At 43.0% G+C, this 22792-nt stretch overlaps 1 protein-coding gene across 1 annotated transcript in view; it reads right to left on the bottom strand.

Moving 5' to 3' along the window:
- Window positions 1-490: 490 nt before the first annotated feature.
- TBC1D22B (TBC1 domain family member 22B) overlaps window positions 491-22792 on the bottom strand; it is a 74964-nt gene continuing 52662 nt past the window's right edge. Inside the window, exons 11-13 of the mRNA XM_010587970.3 lie at window positions 21436-21563; window positions 21037-21132; window positions 491-3032 (exon numbers count right to left, since the gene is read on the bottom strand). Of these exons, the coding sequence (XP_010586272.1) occupies window positions 2904-3032; window positions 21037-21132; window positions 21436-21563 (353 nt within the window). The 3' untranslated portion in view covers window positions 491-2903. The remainder of the gene's footprint in view (window positions 3033-21036; window positions 21133-21435; window positions 21564-22792) is intronic.

Genomic DNA, 22792 nt, shown 5'->3' with positions numbered 1-22792 from the left:
AACTTCATAGTAAGGCTGCTGTTATGGATTGAATTGTGTCCTCCAAAAATATGTCATAAATCCTAAACCCATATGTTGGTGGATGTAATCTCATTTGGGAATAGGACTTCTTTGTTATGTTAATGAGACATCTGTATAGAGTATGCTTTATGCCAATCATCTTTGAGATATAAAAAGACCAGATTAGGCATAGAGAAGGAAGCACAAATGGAGGGGAAGGTACCCGCTACATGAATATTGCCAAGGGACCGAAGCTGAAAATAGACAAGGACCTTCACCCAGTGTCTAGAGAGAGAGAAAGGCTTTCCTTAGAGCTGGCACCCTGAATTCAGACTTCTAGCCTCCTAAATGTGAGAAAATAAATTTGTTTGTTGAAGCCACCCAGCTGTGTTATTTCTGTTGTAGCAGCACTAAGAAGCTAAGACAGCTGCCAAGAGAAAAACCAAAAAAAAAAAAAAAAAAACCTTAACAAGACCCTAAATGCAGGACCAGTCTTTGAACACATTTTAGTTCTATGAGGTTAGGTGGAAAAAACACCAAATAGGCAAGCTAAGAGGTCCGCCTGTATTCTAGTTCTGACTCTGACAATTCCTTCCTTGGCCTTGGGCTGGGTTTTCATCTGTGAACAGTGAGGTTGTTGAGCTAGGTATCTCTAGGCTTTTGTCCAGCACTGAAGTTCTAGTCCATTTTCTAACCTCTGTTACATTATATACTCTTTTTGGGTAGAAGAAATAATCCACGTAAAGTGCTTATTGCAGTGCTTGGCGTGTGGTAAGGTGCTCCATAAACGTCAGCTACTAGGAACCATGTCATTCATTTTTGTAGTTTCCACAGTACCTTTTACATAGTAGATGCTCAGTAAACATTTGCGGACATCCTCTGAGAATGCTTTTTAATCTGTTGATCCCCTGCTTGCCCTACAGAAGGCTTGTCCCCCATACTTATTAGACTTGCTAATATCAGCAAGAGAAACCCAAGAAAAGGGAACTCCTTAGGTTCCCAGGTTACACAAATCCACGGAAGGAAAAAATCAGCAGATGGAGGAGGAAATACACTATTTATTTACAATTCTTTCACTTTATCCACAATTTCCCATACAAACATAAAAACTAAAAAAATAAAACCACCACTTGGGAACACAAGTGTCTTTCTTTAATTAGTCTGGTTGAGGGAGGGGTCACAAGCCCTCTCACTCTGTGAAGGAAACTATTGAGGCACACTGAAGGGGAAAAGGAAACGGTGAGGAAGAATGCCTGAGAAACAGCTCCAGATGAGAAATGTAACACATACCAGCATGGTGGGGCTTCATCGGCAATGAGGCTCAAAGTGTCATCCACTGGGGTCACTGCTTGGCTTCCCAAGAGGATGACAGCTGCTTGCCACCATCCCCCCACCTCTCCACTACCAAACACCAAAAATCAAACGTGGGTCACAGGTCTCTTGAGCTGTGTGGGGTGTGATGGTGACAGTGGGGGACACAGAATACCTCTCTCTGAGAAGAGCCCCCAAACCAAGGGACACAGGGCAAACTTCTTTCCTTGGCACTGACTGGTCAGTCACAGCTTCTGTCCTGAATAATATGCTGATTTAAAAAACATAAAAACAAAAGCTCTCTCCAGATTCCGGGAAAAGGCAGAGGCTAAAACCATGCAGAAAGGGCATCTGCCGCTACAGTCCCCTCTGGAAGTCTGCTAGGGATGAAGGGCGGAGAGTTCTGTCTTCACATCCTTTTCTGCTTTAGATGGGGAGGGAGCAGGACAGATGCTCCAGAAAGGCCCAGGGAGGAGTGAGAAGAAAGGGGAAGGGAAAAATTCTGAGACACTGACGCTTGGATGGCTGCCGCTGGGTTTAAGAGCCGCTCCATCTGCTCCGCCGTGCTGACTCCAGCAGACTCTCATTCGCTCCCCCCACCGGAGGGCACCCATTGACCAACCTGGAGTTGCTGAAGCTGCTGGCCTGGTAACTTCATCTGTGCTACTGACCTAGATTGCTTTCACATGTTGATGCACATTATAAATATAAAATCATATCTGCTACAAAGAGGACATATATTTGTACATCTTTACCCATATACATAATAACACAATTCACACATAATATCTTGGAGTGGGTCATCATGGAAGAAGGGTTTGGAGAGGTAACGGGCCCCTCCTCTCTCCCCTGCCCTGATCTTTCTCAAGGGACATTTGGACACCTGGTTGCTGGGGCCCTTCCCAGATGGTTTTTGTCAGGCTAGTCTGGACACAGAAATTAAGACACATACCTAAATGCTGAGAGGTGTGTATACGCATGTGCTTACACATGTACACACACACACAGATAACTGCCAAGAAAATAAAAGATAAAATTCCTAGCCCTTGGGTATAGGTCTCTTCCCAGAGTTATAAGCATTAGTGCCTCCTCCACCTGAGAGCACTGGTCTCGAAAAGCTCCCCTCACTGGCTCAGTCTAGGGCAGAAAGGGAAGGGCCAGGAGTCTTAAATGTAAGGCGTTTTTGACCTGTGATCAAATCAAACTATGTCACAAAGAGCAACGGTATCAGTTGGGGCTGGGAGGTGAGAGGCAGACAGTCCATGTAGGGACAATGTGAGTTGAGAACCTGAGCCTTCCCCTTCTTTTGTCCAGTTTCTTTTAGAGGGGCAGATGACCCTGTACCTCCTTTTCTGTCCTCTCCCAGAGCTGGGCCCATCCACATGGCATGGAATACTGACAGTGGTCCAAGAGACACATCCAGAAACATGGAGTGGTGGACAGGCACGCCAAAGTTCAGACCTGGGAGGCGGGTGTGAGTTTTTTACAGCAGGAGTGGTTCCTGGCCGGGGTCCACAGCTCGCACAGTGGCCACAGTGATCAGATTGCCATCAGAGATGGGGGCAGTCTGGGTCCCCACAGGGAGACAGCACCTATCGGCGATAGTGATTGGGGGCGTCTGCAAACATGTACTTGAGTCTATACGCCTCCGCGAGAAGCAGCCCAATCTCTTCATTGCCCCAGTGTATCGTAGGTAGGTTCTGTAGCAGCATGAGGAGGCCCTGGAAAACAAGGGAGGGCTTTTATCATCCATGAACTATAGACCAAGGCCTGGAATGGGGCCCTTCCTCCTGGGTCACACAACCCAAACAGTAGACCCGGCCTCCTGCCTCCCAAACAGGACACAGCTCTCAGCCCCTAGTTCACCTTTAGGAAAAGCCTCTGCTGATTTTCCGATCCACTAACACCTGCCTCTTAAAAAATATTATGAATGACAACAATAAATAATGATTTTTCAAAGAGAGAAATAATCACTCATCATCCAAGTGCATCTCTTTTAATTTTAAAGTATTCCCTTTCAATCTTTTTTCACATGCATATTTCTTTAAATAGTTGTAATCATTATTATGATTTTATATGCTTTTTAACCATCTTTTTTGCTCTAATCTTTGTGTTTTTTTCCACACAACCTTCAAAAATGATAATTCTTAATGTTAGTATTCCATCATGTGGCTATGCTCTAATTTACTCAACCATTTCCCTTTTGTTAGATACTTAATTTGCTGCTGCCTTTTTTTTTTTTTTTTTACCTTTATTGGGAAGACTGCAGCATGTAACCTTTTGTATGTGATTTCTTTCTCCTAATCCTGATGTTCACTTGTAACCACTGTATTTATCCTCTGCCCGTCTCTCCAAAGACTGTCCTCAACCCACCTGTCCAGCTTATCTCTCATTGTTCTCAGTAAACATGCCTCATCCAGCCAGGCCCGTTTCAGCCAGGTTTATCTGTACCTCTGGAGTTTAATTTATGCTGTCCCTTTCACCTAGAAAGCCTTTTTTCTCCTCCACCTATCTAAATCCTACTCAGCTTTCCAAGCACAGGTCCACTTGACTTTGTCCCCTCAAACAGTTCCATGGGGCTAGCCTATTAAAGTGGCTATTAAGAGTCAAAAGTGAACGTGAGGTTTTAGGTTATCTCTGTAATTTAGTTACCCATTCTCTTGCTGCTATTTCATGTTCTTTCTCTGTCTCTTTTTCTGAATTGGGTATTCTTCTTATTTTTCTGATTAGAAAATAGTAGCAAGATACAAAACCCAGAGGCCATAAAAAGATTGACAGGTTTGATTACATACAATTTTGAAACATCGGTACGTTAAAAGATTTAAAAAAAAAAAAAAAAAGTTAAAAGAAACTCACTCTGAGAAAGAATTTTTAATGTCTATGAAAGGCAAAAGGTTAATATCTATAATCAATAAGGAATGCTTATAAACCAGTAAGAAAAAAGGCATACAAATCATAGTGATGCAAATAGGTAATGCAAAGAATGCCACTGGCCCACCCACAGGCTATGATTACTTTTAAAAACCCTGAGCGCTCCAGCCATATTTTGGAGTTTACAGTGTAGAAGTCTTACACATCTTTTCTGACATTTCTTCCTTTAGTAATAGCAGCTCAGCTCAGCACGAAGCTGCCCAGGGCACGTATTACACATGATTACACATGACTGAGTTTTGGTCAATGGGATGAGAGCAGAAATGATAGGGGTAAGTTTGGAGTTTTGCACTAAAATACGTCTTTCTCCCCTTTCCACTGTAGAAAGTGGGTGTAAATGGCAAAATGGAAGCAGTCACTTAGACCCTAAGATTAAAGCTGTGTTGAAGATGGCAGAATGACAAGACAGAAGAAATCAGAGTCCCTGCCACCTACAGCCTATGTTAGCCTTGGACTGATTATACCTAGGCTGCAAAAAATAATAAATATAATTTTTTTTTTGTTGTTGTTAACTGAAGAGAAGTGCGGTGCAGTGAATTACTTAATATGACCCTTTCAGCCAGTGATGGTTCTGTAATCATTGGGTGGGATCATGCAAATAAGGTACATGGAATCCTAACAAGGCAATTGGTCAGTTTTGCCATTCCCTAGGCTTAAAAAGAGAATCCCAGAGCAGAGGGGTGACTTCACTACCACCAAAAAGAAGAGACAGGAGCAGAGCATGTCCTTTGGACCCAGGGTACCTGTGCTTAAAGAACCTCTCAGACCCAGAAGACAGAGAGAGAGAGAGCAGTAACACTGGAGACGGTGTGAGTTGGCAAGAGGTAGTGGCAAAGAAACGGTGGCAGTGAACAAGAAGATCGGCATGAGATGGTGCAGTGGGCTTCTTGGCCCACAGAGTGAGGTGGCTACACTGGGTGTGCCAACCCACGGAGGGAGAGAACTGAGCACCTTTGGGCAGGAGGTTTACTGGCAGAGTCGGGTGCCTTCAAGCACTTGTCAACAGAGCTAGGCTTGCCAAACCACAGAGTGAGAGAGCTGAGTGCCTTTAGGCTGAGGCTTCTTAGTAGAGTAGGGTGTCCCCGGGCACTTACTGGTGGAGCTAAAAAGCTTTGTAACACTTGCCTGAGCAGGGCAGAAGCCGGACAGAGGGGTCGAGGGCCAGAGAGAGGCCTGCCTACAGGCACAGCCGAGAAGAAGCGGTCCTGACTGAAAAACTGTATCCTCAGTTGTGCCTTATCCTGAATTGTAACCTGATACGTCCCTGATAAATTCCATAATTGTGAGTATTGTCTGTGAGTTCTGTGTGGCCAATGCAATGAATTATTGAACCCAGTGGAGAAGTAGAGAGTGCCACGGGAGGGATGGCTGGTGTCAGAACTGGCAAAAAAGGTTAGAGAGAGGAAGTATGTCTGACCTCTACCTCACAGGAATCAGCCTTGGGCTGATGCTGATGGTTCTTCCCCCCCATGAAGTTAGAAGACCTCTGACACCTCCACGCCATTAAACATATATCTTGTTCTAAGTAACTGTTATGTTGGGGTCTTGGTTATAATAGACAAACTTATTATCATTTTAAACAAACATAGGTTGTAGCCATCAAAATTAGAAATGCACATGGCATTTGGTTCAGCAATGCTACTTCTATGTCCCTCTTCTAGAAAGGAATATTCATATGCCTGTAGAAGGGTACTCACAGTATCGCTCCACAAATAGTGGGAAAAAAGACACTAGGAAAGTGTGCATCTGTGTGGGAATGGTTAGATAACCATATAAGGAAATACAAGGTGGGGTCTTAAAAACTTGCAAGTGGCTATCCAAGGCATAATTGGTCTCTATTTACCTGGAGCAACAGAGAAAGGAGAGTAAGGAATAGGAGGAGGATATGGAATGTGTGGCTAATTGCCTCCATCAACAACTGCCTCCTTTGCCAGGAGACCCAGAACTGGATGGTGCCTGGCTATCATTACTGAACATTTTGATCAAGGATTCTACAGAGGAATCCTGATCAAAAGGGTAAAATGCAGAATGGAATTTCAAATTCTCATAGACTCCAGGCTCTCTGGAGCCATGCTGGGTAGATGAACCCTTGAAACCACTGCCTTGAGATAATCTTTAAACCTTAAACCAAAAATATTCCCTGAAGTCTTCCTAAAACCAAACAACAGTTTAGCTTAACTAGTAAAAAATGTCTGCCTTGAGCACTATGCCCTTAAGAACTATATATATGGGATCGAATTGACAATAGCAACTTGAAAGATTAGACAGAAACCTTAGGGGGCAGTTGAGTTTATGTTCATGGGCGGGGAGCAACTTAGAAAAGGAAGATGAGAATCATTGTACAACTCCAAGAATGTAATCAATGTCACTGAATTGTACATGTATAAACTATTGAATTGGTGTATGTTTTGCTGTGTATATTCTCAACAATAACAAAATAAATAAAATAAAAAATACAAGGCAGCACTTACAAAGAATGAAGTAGGTCTACATGTACTAAACATTGAAAGATGCCTAAGATACTTTTAGGAAAAAAGCAAGTTGCAGAAAAATACATACAGTATGATCGCATTTACATAAAAGAGAAAACACAACACCATGTTTGTACACATATATATATATATATGAAACCCTGGTGGCGTAGTGGTTAAGTGCTACGGCTGTTAACCAAGAGGTTGGCAGTTCAAATCTGCCAGGCGCTCCTTGGAAACTCTACGGGGCAGTTCTACTCTGTCCTATAGGGTTGCTATGAGTTGGAATCAACTTAACGGCAGTGGGTTTGGTGTTTGGTTTTATATGTATATAAGTATTTTGAAAGGGTAGGTGGTAAACTGTTGACAGTGAATACCTTTGGAGAGGGGGGACTTTGACTTTTTTCTGTATACTTCTGTATCTTTTGAGTATTTCTGTTTTTAATTTTTACAGTGAGGTCTTTGTATATTACTTGCGTAGTAGAACTTTTTTTCAAGTAAGACGCACTGTGGGAATTTTGTTTAGTAAAAAGAAAAAAGCAGAAAATTATTACCCATAACTGCATAATCAAGATGAAGTCACTTTTAAACTTCTTGGCATATTTCCTTCCAGACCTTTCTCTGCACATTTTATATAGCTGAAATCATTCTTTCTATATAATTTTGAAACCTATTCAGCATTTATAGTAACCATCTCCTCTAATATTAAAAACTCCTTGTAGACATTTTCAATAGCCAAAGAGCTTGCCATAATGTAGATATACCATAATTTATTCTACATCCTCCTGTTGCTGAGCATTTAATTATTTCTAGTTTTTCACCATAATGAAACTCTAATGAACATCCTTGTATGTAATGCCATATTTTGGATTACTATTTCCTTGGGCTAATTTCCGAGAAACCAGATTCCTGTGTCAAAGGGCACAAACATTTCAAAGGTACTTAACAGTCATCAGAAAATGCATTCCAGAAAAATGGCCATTTTCCTAGATCTTCACTAGCATTGAATAGTCTCATTAAACAGACAAGCTTCATTAATTATAATCCCTTTCCCTTAGACCTGAAGCTTGAGAATAGAACACAAAGGCTTAAGTCAAAATGGCTGAGAATCCATAGGAAGAATGTATCACAAAGGAACCGAGCTACATGCTTCTCTACATGTCCATACTTTCCTCTTTCACGGTGGCAGCCTCTTTCCCATACCCTCCAGGTAAGCACCCTTTCCCATCACACCACTATTACTAAAATTCACTCAACCACGGCAGTTACTCAACCGGTTACTGATACTCAACTCACTCAGATGTCATCATCGCTTTTAAAAATCCTGCTCCCCCCAACCCCCTCTTTTTCAGGCTGTAATCTCTTTTTATCAGATTTTTTTTTTAGTTGTGCTTTAGATGAAGGTTTACTGAGCAAATTAGTTTCTCATTAAACAATTAATATACATATTGTCTCATGACAATGGTTGCCAAACCCATAACATGTCAACACTCTCCCCTTCTCAATCTTGGGTTCCCTATTACCAGCTTTCCTGTCCCCTCTTGCCTTCTCGTCCTTGCCCCTGGGCTGGTGTGCCCATTTAGTTTCGTTTTGTTTTATGTGCGTGTCTAATATTTGGCTGAAAGGTGAACCTCAGGAGTGACTTCATTACTGAACTATAAGGGTGTCTAGGGGCCATACTCTCGGGGTTTCTCCAGTCTCTGTCAGACCAGTAAATGTTTTTTTTTTTTTTCTCTGTGAGTTAGAATTTTGTTCTATGTTTTTCTACAGCTCTGTCCGGGACCCTCTACTGTCATCCCTGTTAGAGCAGTCAGTGGTGGTAGCCGGGGCCATCTAGTTATGCTGGACTCAGGCTGGTGGAGGCTGTGGTAGTTGTGGTCCATTAGTCCTTTGGACTAATCTTTCCCTTGTGTCTTTGGTTTTCTTCATTCTCCCTTGGTTCAGACAGGGTGGGACCAGTAGAGTATCTTATATGGCCATCTGCAAGTTTTTAAGACCCCAGACACTACTCACCAAAGCAAGACGTAGAGCATTTTCTTTATTAACTATGTTATGCCAATTGAGCTAGATGTCCCCTGAGACCATGGTTCCCACAGCCCTAAGCCCAGTAATTCGGTCCCTCGGGGAGTCTGAATGTGTCTATGAAGCTTCCATGACCTTGCCTTGGACAAGCTGTACTGGGTTCCCCAGTATTGTGTACTGTCTTACCCTTCACCAAAGTTACCACTTATCTATTGTCTGTTTAGTGTTAAAAATCCTCCTTTTTACCTGATGTGAAATTTCTGTGCTCATTTTCTCAGTTACCAGTTCCCCCTGGTTCTGTGTTAGCCTCAGTTCTACATCTTCCTCAAAGCTTGTTATATACACTATAATAATAAAATACATATATTGCATTATCACAAATTTGTTTTTAAAATATTTTGATAACTATATTTCAATTTTGTTTCCTTTCTGATACTATGTATTTTATTTTATATATTTAAAACCATTATTCTGAGAAGGGAATCATAGGTGTCATCAAACAGCTGACGGGTCTAAGATACAGAAAAGGTAAAGTCCCTTAAAATAGAGATTCTGCCTAACTTAGGATAAAAGTTGACTCCCCGAGGAAGATGCTGGCAAAAAGAGGCTATACTTTTCCTAGTTTGTGTGTATATGGCGTGGCGAGGGATGGGGAAGGTGACACACTAGGAGAAAATGTGGACTCCAGGATAACGTCCCTTAATCTAGTAGCTTGCCCTATTCTGATCCATACCACAGCTAATAAGAATTCTCATTACACTTCACTTCAGAGGCCAGTTTAATACCCAACTGTCCATAGTAACATTAATTTTTAAAAATTTAAAAAATTTATTCACTGGAAAAACTTACTGTTTTTGTATAAATTGTTTTTCATCAGCATAGAATTTCATTTCTACTTTCAACCAACTTGCTGAGTGAGGTCAAAATTGCTATCCTATTTTTTGAGGACATACTTCATTACATCTGAACCAACCTTCTGAAATTATCCTGTATCATTAAGTTTCCCCTGCCTTCCGTGGAAGGGGAGCTGTATCTGAAGGAATGATATTTGCTTAGACTAAGCCAGGGCCCTGGGTCTCCAATGAAGCCTTTGGGGCTTCAAGTGGTCATCTCTCCTGTCATCACAGCAAGTGGTTTCTAACCAGGCTCAGATCTGAACTGACTGGAGGAGCTCTTACAAATACAAGGGCCTAGGCCTCACCCCTGGAGTTTTGGATTCTGAAGACACGATGTGGGACCCAGCAATCCGTATCTTTCAAAAACTTCTCCAGCAATCCTGATAGGCAGCCAGGTTTGGGGCCACCATTAGCGATAAAAAAAAACCCTAGAAAAATTAAAAGCATATTTGGGATGAAGGCCTAACAGCAAGATCCCAAGGAAGGAAACCCCCAGACTTCACATAAACGGTGACCTTTCATTAAACAAATTAAGGTAAATTCGTAAAGTGGAATACCCTGCAGCCAAGTCATTATTTTAATTTTTTCATAATATTTTTTAGCAATAAGCATATACTCATATAGCAGCCCTGACAGCGCAGTGGTTAAGAGCTTGGCTGCTAACCAAAAGGTCAGCAGTTCGAATCCACCAGCCACTCACTGGAAACCCTATGCAGCAGTTCTACTCCGTCCTATAGGGTCACTATGTGTTGTAATCAACTTGACGGCAACGGGTTTTATATACTTACATAATGTGTGAAAAAATTGAAAAATGATGTAAATCTATACCTTCTGACATTATGAACATTGTCTATATTTCACAAAGTGATAAACAGCAGGTTATAAAACAAGATGTACAAAATTACTCCCTTAACAGTTACATGTATATAACATATACTTATTCATGTAGATGTGCATGATGAAATTTCTGGAAGGAAATGTATCAAAGAGATCACGCGGTGTTTACCTCTGTATGGTAATATTTCAGGTAACAAATTTTTTTTTTTTTGGTTTGTCGGTATTTTCTAATTTTCCTATAATGTAACGTATTCTTTGCTGGGATGGAGGGTCTACATATAATTTCCAGTTCTTCTAGCCTTACTAGAAATTTCCCAGAAGGCTCCAAATAATTCTACACCTGGCTAAGTTATCCTCTACACCTCTCCCAAGGGCACTGAGGCTTAGCTGTGAAGAGCCACTCTGCCACCTGGTGGCTGTGGCTCAGAACTACACCTTCCTCCCATCAGCGCTGCAACAATGGGAAGCTGTCCAACGAGCTGATAAATTGGGGAAACGGGTAAAAAAGAAGAAAACAAAATCATGGTCGGAGGAGGAAGGATTTAATCACAAATCAGGTGTTTTTTATCTAGGGGCAGAGGACGACTAAAGATTTGTTACAAAGCCAGCTCATGGGAGCATTAAGCATGACATGTAGTCAAATGAGATACTGCAGTTGGAAGAAGACGGTTTGTAGGGCAAAGTGCAGAGATTCAAAATTCGGAAGGGCAAGCCAGTGAATGGTTCCCATTAATAGAAATGAGGCAGTGGTTTTTCATTGAAGAAAAGCTGCAAATGGCTGAAATAAGCAGAAAAGGGCCTGGTCCAGGTACTTACTAAGAATCCACAAATCCCAAAAGAAAATGGAATTTAACAGAGAAGGAATTCCAGCCATGTGTGCATGTGGGGGAGTCCTGGTGGCGCAGTGGTTAAGAGCTTGGCTGCTAACCAAAAGGTCAGCAGTTCAAATCCACCAGCTGCTCTTTGGAAACCCTATGAGGCAGTTCTACGCTGTCCTACAGGGTTGCTATGAGTTGGAGACGACTCGATGGCAACAGGTTTGGTTTGGTTTGGTGCATGTGGGGTGGGGAGGGAGACAAAGGAGAAGGGATAGTAGGTAATAAGCAAAGAAACTTCAATAAGGGAAAGGTATGGGGAAAACCCATTACAGAATGTACAAAAAATGTTAGAACTGAGAAGGAAGAAAGACATCACCAAGGATAAGAGATGATTACAGTGGCAGCTATCATTTATTGAGCACTTATGACATGCCAGATAAGGCTCTAAAGGTTTTATGAATACTCTGTATTAACACATTTAATCCTCACACCAATTCTATGAGGAAGGTATTATTACTTTCATTTTACAGATGTAGAAATTGAGGTAGAGGCTAAAGAGCATGTCCAAGGTCACAGAGTAGTATTAGACTGGGATTTGAACCCAGACATTCTGGCTCAAGAGTTTGTGCTCATAACCACTATAATGTATACTGTCAGCTCTAAAGTGAGGAGAAAAGTGGGCCATAAAATAGAAGGGGGAAAAAAAAAGTCATAGAAAAGGCTGTTTGAAGGAAATCTTGAAAAATTGATTAATTTTATTTGGCAATGTAGGGCAAATACTGTCAAAGATAGGTAATAATTAACAGCCAAAGAACTTAGATGGCCATATAAAATATACTCTATTAAATAAGACACTGTGGGTAGAATCACTTTGTACTATTGGAACATTCTTTGTGAATGTAAAGTGTATTCAGCACATAAAAATATTTTCCTAGGCAAATATGTACTTAAAAAAAAAAACTCCCCTGTTTTGAGAATCAGTGATGCAGCAAAACATTTCCCCTGGTCCCAATACACCTTTTCAAAAACATGTCCTTGTTTCTGTTAAGGGTGATGGAACAGCCTGGGAACAGATATGGGTGATGGCTGAACAACATGATAAACATAAGTTAACGTCACTGAACTGTAGGTGAAGAATATCGAAATGGCAAATGTTTTGTTACATATATATTTTTTCCACAATAAAAACAAAATAAAGCAAATATGTCCCTTGATATAAACTCTTTGAAAATCAAAATTTTATTAATTCGTTTTCCCTGCTTAAAAGCACTCTAGTGCCGTAGGCAGGAGCCCTGGTGGCACAGTGGTTAACTGCTCGGCTGCTAACAGAAAAGTCAGCTGTTCGAACCCAGCAGTCGCTCTGCAGGAGAAAAGATGTGGCAATCTGCTTCATAAAGATTTATAGCCCTGGAAATCCTATGGGGCAGTTCTACCCTGACCTACAGGGTCACTATGGGTCGGAGACTGTAAGGTGACCAGGCACTTGCTTAGGTGCCTGTTCTCTCTGACCTGGGACACACATTTTTCCTAGATACACTAGGTTTTTGGTTTGTTTAAGTGCATTAGGCAAGCTTTCCCCTAAGAGAAAACCACTCAGGGCTACCTTCAAAGGCTTGCTTTTGTTTACATGTAGAAACTATGCCTTTTTTCATACCAGCTTACTTTGGGTAGAAGGTCTTTAGTGCCCAGGTTCCCTTGGAACCCTTCTTATGAGCAGGATTCAAACTGGCAATTCACCAACTGTCTGTAAAGACAGAGCCTGCGTTTGGGCAATGTTCCACAAATTCCGCCCCTGAGTTCCTGCAGAAGTGGTGGGTGGCTGCCATCTGGTTCACGGGATTTATTTACATTTAGTTTGGTATTTAGGCCTCGAACATCCCACGGGCTTAGCACTATTTCATTTAATAACTTTGACCTGTCTCCTACAAAAGGCACCTTCAGAGTAGAAATCTCTCCAAGGTTTTCTTCTGTAAAGACAGAAGCAAAGAGTTCTCTGAAGGCATCTGATACTTGGCTTGGGTTTAGGGTCTTCAGCTGATTCCATGGACTCCCTTACCATTTCCCTTTTTTTGTATTTAAAGGAGCATTGATTATGATTATTAGCCTTTCCAGTCCCTTGCAGGGTGCTTCTCGAAATCAGTTCTGAGCCAATTGAAGGCCTTGTTGGCACCTGTCCCAACATCTCCGTGGGCTCCCATGTTCCTCTGGGCCCTCTCGCAGATGCTGCTTTTCCTGAGGTGACTTTTTAGATTGTAGGGCGACCAGGCACTTGCTTAGGTGCTTGTTTTCTCTGACCTGGGACACACACTTTTCCTAGATATATCATGTTCTAATCAAATAGTTTAAAAATAATAAATGAATAAGTATTATTTGTCTGAATTATTTATTTTTAGCATAACTCCCCATTCCTTTCTCCCCTTAGCCCCTGGTCACCACTAATCTACTTTAATCTCTATGCATTTCCTTATTCTAGATGGTTCATGTAAGTGGAGCCATATACAGTGTTTGTCCTTTTGTGTCTTACTTTTTTCACTCAATAAGTCAAATAGTTTTCAGGCTTCCTATGGTTTATTCACTCTATTCTCTACAAATTTCAGTCATGTTTTTCTGAGTACCCACAATTTGACACGGTTCAGGTTCTTTTAACTAAAGGGAGTCAGTTTAATGGCTTTTTTACATATGTACCCACCCATGAAACCACCACCTAGACCAAGACAGAGAACACTTCCTGTGCCCGTGGCTCATGCATCTTCCCAGTCAGTACCAACCCCCATTGACCTGACTTCCATTACCATCAGCTTTGCCTGTTCTTGAACATCAGCTGAATGCTTTCCTACAATCTTATCTCAAAGCTATTATGACACTTTTGAACATTTTAGTGGCAAAAACTTGATTTAGCCAGGACTCAAGGATCCCAAGGCTGGGGCAAGAAAAATACAAGATAAGCCTGGAACACCTGTGGTTCCAGAAAGTAAGGAAGTGCTTCAGAATGATAGGGTGGCATGAGTACTGTGCTTCTTTAAAAAATCATCTGTATGAGATCAAATGATCAACAATTACTTTAAAGCAAAGATAAGAAGGTAAGGGGACAGGGAAACTAGATTACTGGAAACAGAACCAGCAGCTGGAAATAATGAAAATGTTAACACATCCTGAAGAACGTAACTGAACAATTTGTGTAGAAGCTGTTGAAACCAAAACCCAACCTGTTGCCATCGAGTCGATTCCAACTCATAGTCACCCTATCGAAGTTGTTGAAGAGGAACCTAATTTGCTATGTAAACTTTTACTGAAAACAAAATATTATTAAAAAAAGAAAAAACGGTAGAGTGGGGGAATGTCAGAAAGACACAAGGGCTAACTTGAAGGAGCTTCCAAAACTAGGCCAATCTGGACAGCAAAATAAATAATGATAATGTTGGATAACCCATAAAATAAAACAAATATGAATTTATATTGATATAAACAAACGGGGGAGAAGGGACAGCTCTTCTTTACAGTAGAATTCCAATTAATAAATGTAGGGGCATGATGAAAATAGAAAATCTCCATTAGGCAAACACCATAGTAATGACTATTGCAAAGCAAGAATCATTAATGGATGTTAAAATTAGTGGGTGAATCCCAAGGTTCACCCTTCAGCCAAAGATTAGGGAAAAAAAAAAAAAAAAAGATTAGACAGGCCCATAAAACGAAACGAGACTAAATGGACACACCATCCAAGGGGCAAGGACGAGAAGGCAGGAGGGTACAGGAAAGCTGAATGAATGGAAATGGGAAACCCAAGGTCAAGAAGAGGAGAGTGTTGACATGTTGTGGGATTGGCAACCAGTGTCACAAAACAATATGTGTATTACTTGTTCATTGAGAAACTAAATTGCTCTGTAAACCTTCATCTAAATTACAAGTAAAAAAGAAAAAAACATAAAAAAAAAAAAACCACTGGGTGAAAGAATGATGAGAAACAGGGTATTTATATAGTCTCAAAGTCTCTCCCTACAAAAAAAAAGGGAAGATGGTAACTTTACAGTGGAGGAACCTGGCAGACCTCACCTTAACCAAGTGCAAGGTCAGCACTAATGAGACACGCCAACATCATTCACCTCCTGATGCAATGTGCTGGGAAGGGCACGGCCCCCCGTGGTACTCTTCCCCAAAATGCAGAACTTCCATCTAATTACGAAAACATAGCCGACAAACCCAAATTGAGGGACACTCTGTAAAATAACTAACCAATACTCTTGGAAAGTTTCTCAAAATTTTCTATGTCATGAAAGACGAAGAAAGACTGAGGAACTGCCCCAGATTGGGATGCTGCATTGGATCCTGGCCCAAAAAGGACACTAACAGTAATACTGGTAAAATAAGGTCTGCAGATTAAACAATATTATTTGTATCAATGCCAACTTCCTGGTTAGATTAACTGTACTATGGCTATGTCAGATGCAAGCATTAAGTGAACATGGGTGGGAATACATGCGAACGCGGCACTATTTTTACAATTTTTCTTTAAGCGCAAAATTATTTCAAAATAAAAAAGTTAAAAAAAGAAGAAGAAGAAAGAAGAACAAAAAGTTTTTAAAAATCTGGTTTGAGTGGAATCCCTCCTTTCCCCAGCCCCTCCTGAGTCTACTGCTCCAGTCTTTGTGCACATTTGAAGCCTGACCTCTCGCTCAGGGCATGGGGGAGGAGGCTCTCGTATTTCCCAGACAGAGGCCCAGACCCCCAGGCTCTGCTCCATGCGCCTGCATTAGTCTCCAGGAACCCTCTGCTGCAGTCAATCCCAGTGACAGAGCCTCTGCTGCTCACAAAGACATGTGTGGTGTGGTGTGGTTTCAAGCTCTCCGTGGGGGAGAGCACGAAAGGGAACCAGGAAGGAGGTCACAGGTCCTTCTGGCAGTGGACGGAGAAAAATCCAGGAGCCAGAATAAGAGGAGATCAAAGGGAGGACCTTGGAGTAATTTTTTTTTTTTTCCAGTTTTAAAACAACCACTATCTCTGAAACATTTACTCTGTGAGAAGAAAACCTGCTACCAGTCAACAAGGAGAGGACAGGGGTGGTGGGGGACAGGGAAGTGTTGAGAGAAGGAGTTGTGGTGTGAGTTTGACTCAAGTGCTCCAGGAAGCATCCAGCTGAAGCCCTAGGTAGAGAGGCAGCTGAGCACAGTGATTCAAAGGTCAGATTCTGGGTCTCTACCACTCACTCCCTGTGTGGCCTTGGCCTAGTGTGATGGTTAAGGTTATGCGCCAAGTTGGCTAGGCCATGACTCTTGGTGGCTTGGCAGACACTATGTAAGAATTCTCCATTTTGTGATCTGATGCGAGCAGCCAACCAGTTGAAAGGGGAGTTTCCTTGGGAGTGTGGCCTGCATCCAATATATATGGATGTTCTGGCAAAGTCCCCTCTCTGGATATCGCATCTGACTCATCGTCCTCTGATCTCTGGTTCTTCGGACGTGAGCCAGCAGCCTGATGTCTGACCCATGGGTTTGGGACTTGCCAGCCTCCACAACTATGTGAGCCATTTCTTTGAAATCTTTCTCTCTCTCTCTCTCTGTGTATATATATATATATATATACTTCACCGGTCTTGCTTCTCTAGAGAACTCAGCCTAAGACACCTAGTTACTTAATTTCTGTGGCTCAATTTCCCCATCTGTAAAATGCGCTACTAATCATGACCTATCTCATAGGATTGTTTCAAGGATTAAATGAATTCACACAGATAAACATTTAGCATAGTGCCTGGAATATTAAAGGTGCTAAGAAGGAGCTATTATTCAATTGAACCTTAAGAAATTGCCAATATTCAACCATTTTGACCTATAAAAACAATCATTTCATATGATATAACCTAATATTATTATCATCATTATTATTACCACACCAGCCCAGACTGAGGGACTGAATTGCCGAGGGCCCTTCTATCATGAAAGAGCCTTGGCCCAGCTCTGTGGAAAGCTCTCATTTCAAGCCACCCATGGGCTCAGGAGAAGCCAGCCATTCTGCCACAACCATGCCTCAGGTCTCTTGCTCAGGTCTCAGGAAGACAACCTCATAAATGATGCCTCATTGTGAGTTCTTGGTCCCCTCTCCCTCCCAGGCAGTGACCCCAGATGGCTGCTCAGCCAGGGAGAAGCAGGTACCCTGCCTTTTGGAAGCTTTCACCACAGCTAGGGCACTGCCTTTTGCCCCTGTGTACTCTGATGCCTCCTGTCAGCCCAGTTTATTCATCCAACTCAGCAGTTTTACCTAGGATTAGCCTAGGATGGTTTATTCAAGTTAAAATACACTTAATTAGAGACTTAGGTTCCTAAAGCTCTGACTTCACTTTTACTGCTTCCCAGGCTGGGGAGTACTCTGCAGGTAGTAATAATTATCAGCTCAATGTGTTGAGGACTACGTGCCAGTAAGTGTACTGTTCTAGCTGTTCACATGTATTAATTTGTGTAATCCTCATAATAGGCCCTAGGAGGTAGGCACTGTTATCCCCATTTTACTGTTAAGAAAACTGAGACACAGAGGGCCAACTTGCTTGTTCAAAGTCACAAAGATAGAGTGGCAGAACTGGGACTGAACACCAGGCAATGCAGCTCCAGAGACTGTGGCTTAACCACTCTACTACTCTGCATGGGCCCCAACTTTGGTAGGAGGGTGGCTGACATCCCCTCAATTGGCTCCCCTTACGCCTGGCTCTTCTTTCCTGCTCTATAAGGGTAACAAATGGCTGGTCTGATGAACTGCCACAACACCCACTTCTCTTTCTGCAGCTACTTCACCTAGTTTTTCTTCGAGCCACTTAACGCAGCTTTTACCTCTCCCAGGCTGGGCCTATTTGGCTTTGCAGGATCCCCGAATTCATTTACAGAGCTGCCTTTGCAGGGATTCAATTACGAGCAGCCCTTTAGCTGTTAGGATGAACGTGCCTTCCTTCTCTGCAGAAATCACGTCCAATATCTCACAATTTGACACAATGTTCTTGGGGCCTTGTCCCTTACTCCCAAGCTGAGCTTCTGTCTCCGAAAGGACCCTGTCTATTCCAGCACAGCCAGGCACAGTGTTTCTTCTATTGTTCATGGAATTAGAGGAGGAACTTTGCAGATATCCAGTCTAATTGCCCATTCTATTTTGTTTAAAGAAAGAGGTCAGACTCCTCCATGAGTAAGATTAACTGAGGTGTAAACAGCAGCAGAGCCCTGATTGCACAGTGGTTAAGCTCTTAGCTGCTAACCAAAAGGTCGGCAGTTCAAATTCATCAGCCACTCCTCGGAAACCCTATGGGGCAGTTCTATTCTGTCCTATAGGGTCGTTATGAGTTGGAATCCACTGATGGCAACGGTTTTAAACACAGCAGCAGACGACAATCCCAGTGTTCTTTAGGTTACTGCACAAAGACCTCAAATCCGTCGGCTAATCTGATGTGCTAACTAGTAAAGGGAAACATCTCTCGGTCTAACGTAGTTGTAAAATCATAGAGTGCCCTCTGCTCTGTCGATACTGTGAATTGCTAAGAGCCATTCCAGGAATCACCTCTACCTCCTGCGCTAATCTGGGAAGCACTTTTTATCACTAAATCAGACTTCCTGCTTTCAGGATCCTGCTCCACCTCAACCACATTATCGAAATTGATAGCTCAGCCGGGCACATGGCCATCCCAGGCCCTCTTCCTCATTTATCCTGGGATGTCACATATACTCTTTGCTGCCAGAAGCCAAGGCTCCCAATCAGTGGCCCGCAGCCTCACACCATAACTAGCACCTATTCATGGAAGCCAACTCCATCTGGTCTTTCCTTTTTCTTCCAAAGCCCTTACCTGGGCAAGCTGGGGGCTGTCTTTCCATCTCTTTGCTGACTAGGCCTCTGTTCTAAAACCATAACCACCTAATACCAATTACAGAGTGCAACTGCGCGAGAAGTGCGTGGAGAAAACACGTACATTATTAGTTGGAACTTAGAACAACACTCGATCTTCTCTTGCTTTTTAAAAGAGAAATATATGGCTATTAAACAACGGCCACCACCGCCAACTCCCAAACACTTTAGAAAAGTACAAATCAGAAAAACAAAAGTTTGCTCCCTCCTCCCCCAAGACATAATGACCACGAGCAACCTTCAGGCCTTTCTCTCTGTGGACTGTAGGGTCTGGCAATCTCTCTTCAATGCCAATTTCCCCCAGTTTGGGGGTCTCCTGGAGTGATGACTGGCATTCACACCTAACACATATCCTTCTTAAGTCTCCTTCACGGGAAGTGCACAGGGACTCTTTGAAGCCCCCACCGAGGGCCTCCAGGATACTGTACCCTCACTGGTCGGTCCATCTCCGTCTGCTCTGCTCTGTCCACCTCTTCTCTTTGACCTGTTAGTGCAGGAGTGTGCCAGGGTGCAGGCCCCACTCCTCTTCATTTTCGGTCTGCCCTCACTTCTTTAGGAAATCTCCAGTTTCCTGGCTTTACGTACCATCTAGCCAACGGCTCCTAGGTTTATATGTCCAGTCCAGACCTCTTTCTTTTGAATTCCAGACTCAAGATTTATTTGTCTACTCTACATCTCCATTTGGATGCCTAATGGTATTTCAAACTCAACTTGCCCCAAACTGGACTCCTGATCTTCCCTGGTGAACCTGACCCTCCTACAGCCGTCTCTATAAACTGCAGAGTCATCCTGACTCATCCCTTTCTGTCATTCTTTATACTCAATTTGTCAGGAAGCGCTGATGGCTTTACATTTAAAATATACTCAAAATATGACCACTTCTCATACTTCTACTGCCACCACCCCGGTCCAAGCCACTCTCCTCTCTCATCTGGAGGACTACAATAGCCTCCTAGGTGGCCTCCCTGCTTCCACCTTTGCCCATACCACACATCTACATAGAAGCCAGAGTGATCCTTTTAAAATATAAGTCAGATCACATCACTCCTCTGCTCAAGATCCTCTCATGTCTCCCTTTTCATTTGGCATAAAAGCCAAAGTTCTTATAGTGGCTACAAAGTCCTTGGTGGTCTGGGTCCTTTGTGACTTCTGATCTTACCTCTTCCTACTCTTCCCCTGAATTGCTCTGCTCCAGACCACATTGGCCTCCATCACGGTTCTTTGAATAGCCCAGGTACGCTGCTGCCCTAAGGTCTTGGCACTGGCTGTCCCTCTGCCCACACACTCTTTCCCCAGATGACTACCTGGCTGGCTCCCTCACCTTCCTCAAGCTTTTCCTCAAGGTCACCTTCTCAGTGAGCCTACCCTATCTTATTTGAAATTGTAACCTGTTCCTTCCCTACCACCTAATAATCCCTTTTACCCTTTCCCACTTTTTCGTTTTGTACATCTCTTATCACCTTCTAACATTCTCTTTAATTACTTATTTACGATGCTTTACTATGTATCTCCCCCCAACTAGAATGTAAGCTCTATGAGAACACAGCTCTGTCTGCTTCACTTCCTGACATGTCCTATGCCTTCAACAGTGCCTAGCACGTGACAGGCAGTCAATGAATACTTGTTAATGAATGAACAAAAGGTCTAGCCCTGCCCAGCTGTCCCACAGCCCTTCTGGGCCCTTTTTGTACCACAAGAACTCTGGGCCCAGTGGCTTCCTGCCAGCTGGGAGGGGCAACCTCTTCAGAGCACCCTTTCTCCTTACCTCCTCCCAGCCAGGTACCTGCTCTGGGCCCTTCTGTCCGTACAGCCCCACGAATGGGCTCATTCCCACCCTGACACTCATTCTCAGCCCAGGCTGAGCTCCTGGCCACTCACCTGAAAGTCCTCCTCATCCAAGATCTCTTTCCTCCACTTGATCAAGAAGGCTGCACACACGTAGAGATGGAAGTGGGAGAACCCTTCGGGTTCAGACTGGGAATGGAAAAAAAAGAAAGAACAGTTAGATCTCCAAGCCCTGACAAGGAGCTGGCTCTGGTCCTCTCATTCCAATCCTCCTAGAAGATGGGAAAGCAGCACAATACCCCTTTTGTGGCTGGGCAAATGGGAGCCAGAAAAGCCTTCAGCAGAGGCCCTTCCCATGATGCTAAGGTAGGCAGAGCAGTAAGAAGGAAATGGAGGTAGGAGGACTTCTCACAGCTATACTCCATACTAGGGCAGGGTGCCAGGCACCTCAGGGACAGCATGGCACAGGGAGGGTGGGGGATCTCTTCATACCTGGTATGTGTCCCACAGGCGGATGGTGCAGCGAAGGGGAAGCTCCCGCATAAGCAGATTGTTCATCCAACGAAAGGCAAACTGTAGGTATTCGACCTCGTACCTCCTGAAGTGATTATGTACCTGCTCTGAAACAGGAAGTGCCATTGGTCCTAGGGATCAGGCCCTGAACGATTCACCAGACCCTGAAAGATTCACATGAGCCAAATATTGGCAGTTTCTACTTCTTATCAGCCCCTCCCCCTGCGGAAGCTGACACAGAGGGGCAGACAGGCCTCTGACTGTCCTTTTTGTTTGAGTCCGACATCTCACAGTAACACTGCATGGTAAACATACACACAGCCTTTAGCTCAGTTCAGCAGATACTGGAATCATTTCAACATCCCACAGTGATGTTCTAGGTGCCTCTCTTCCTTCACAGGCCTGTTTTGGCCATTAAGCAGAAGACATAAGGGTCACTTGTCTGCTTGACCTTATTACTCATCAGAGAAAGAACCAGAATAGAAAAGCACTTTGGAGGGTTCCTTGGCCATCCTCCCACTGGTGAGGAATTCCTCTCCAGCTTCCTTGACAGATGGTCAGCCAGCAGGTTCTTAAACAGTGACAGTGGAAGAGGCTCACTGACTCCACACGAGGACAGCCCCTTCTACTCACACATTCAGTGATTCACCAGAAAGGGCTTCTCCCTATGAAACAGAAACTAGCCACCTCCTAACTCCCACCCCTTGATGACAGTGTGGTACTCTGGAGCAACCCAAAACAAATCTGTTCCCTAGTCTGCTTTACAGCTCTTCAAATAATGTTTAATAATTTTTCGTTTGTTTTTAAATCATTATCCTCCTCAGCTTCCCAATCTATAAAACGAAGACAACCTTTCAGCCCTCAGGGGGTCGGAGAATAAAACAAGAAAATAAAATACAAGTAATGTGGTTATAACAGCACCTGGCACATGGTAAATACTAATAAAATTTTTGGAAGAAGAACTGTAAACAGCGGTTATTTCTGGGGAGAAGGATTTGAGGAAGAGGGAGGATTTTTATTTATTTATTTTTCTGAATTGTTTAAATTTTTGCAATGAGTAATACAAAAAAACCAACCCAGACATGCATTAAAAAATACCTATCCTAAAGAACTAAGCCTTTATTTATCAGGTCTTTGTAAAGGCATAAAAAACAAGGATAGGGCAGAAAGTTGCAGAAACCACAGCCTCTGCTCTCTGGAACCCAACTGATTGTTGGCCTCTGTCAGCAGCTTAGAAGCCCTGCTGAAGGCAGCCCGTCCTGTACCAGGCTCTGGTGAGGGACTCGAAGGACCTGGATGTAGGCCCCACCATTGGGGGAGCCTGACAGCTGGGTCA

Source organism: Loxodonta africana, chromosome 1, assembly GCF_030014295.1.
Source record: "Loxodonta africana isolate mLoxAfr1 chromosome 1, mLoxAfr1.hap2, whole genome shotgun sequence".
Lineage (NCBI taxonomy): Eukaryota > Metazoa > Chordata > Mammalia > Proboscidea > Elephantidae > Loxodonta > Loxodonta africana.
The sequence above is the reverse complement of the archived record's forward strand: the minus strand, read 5'-3'. Positions and strand labels throughout refer to the sequence as shown.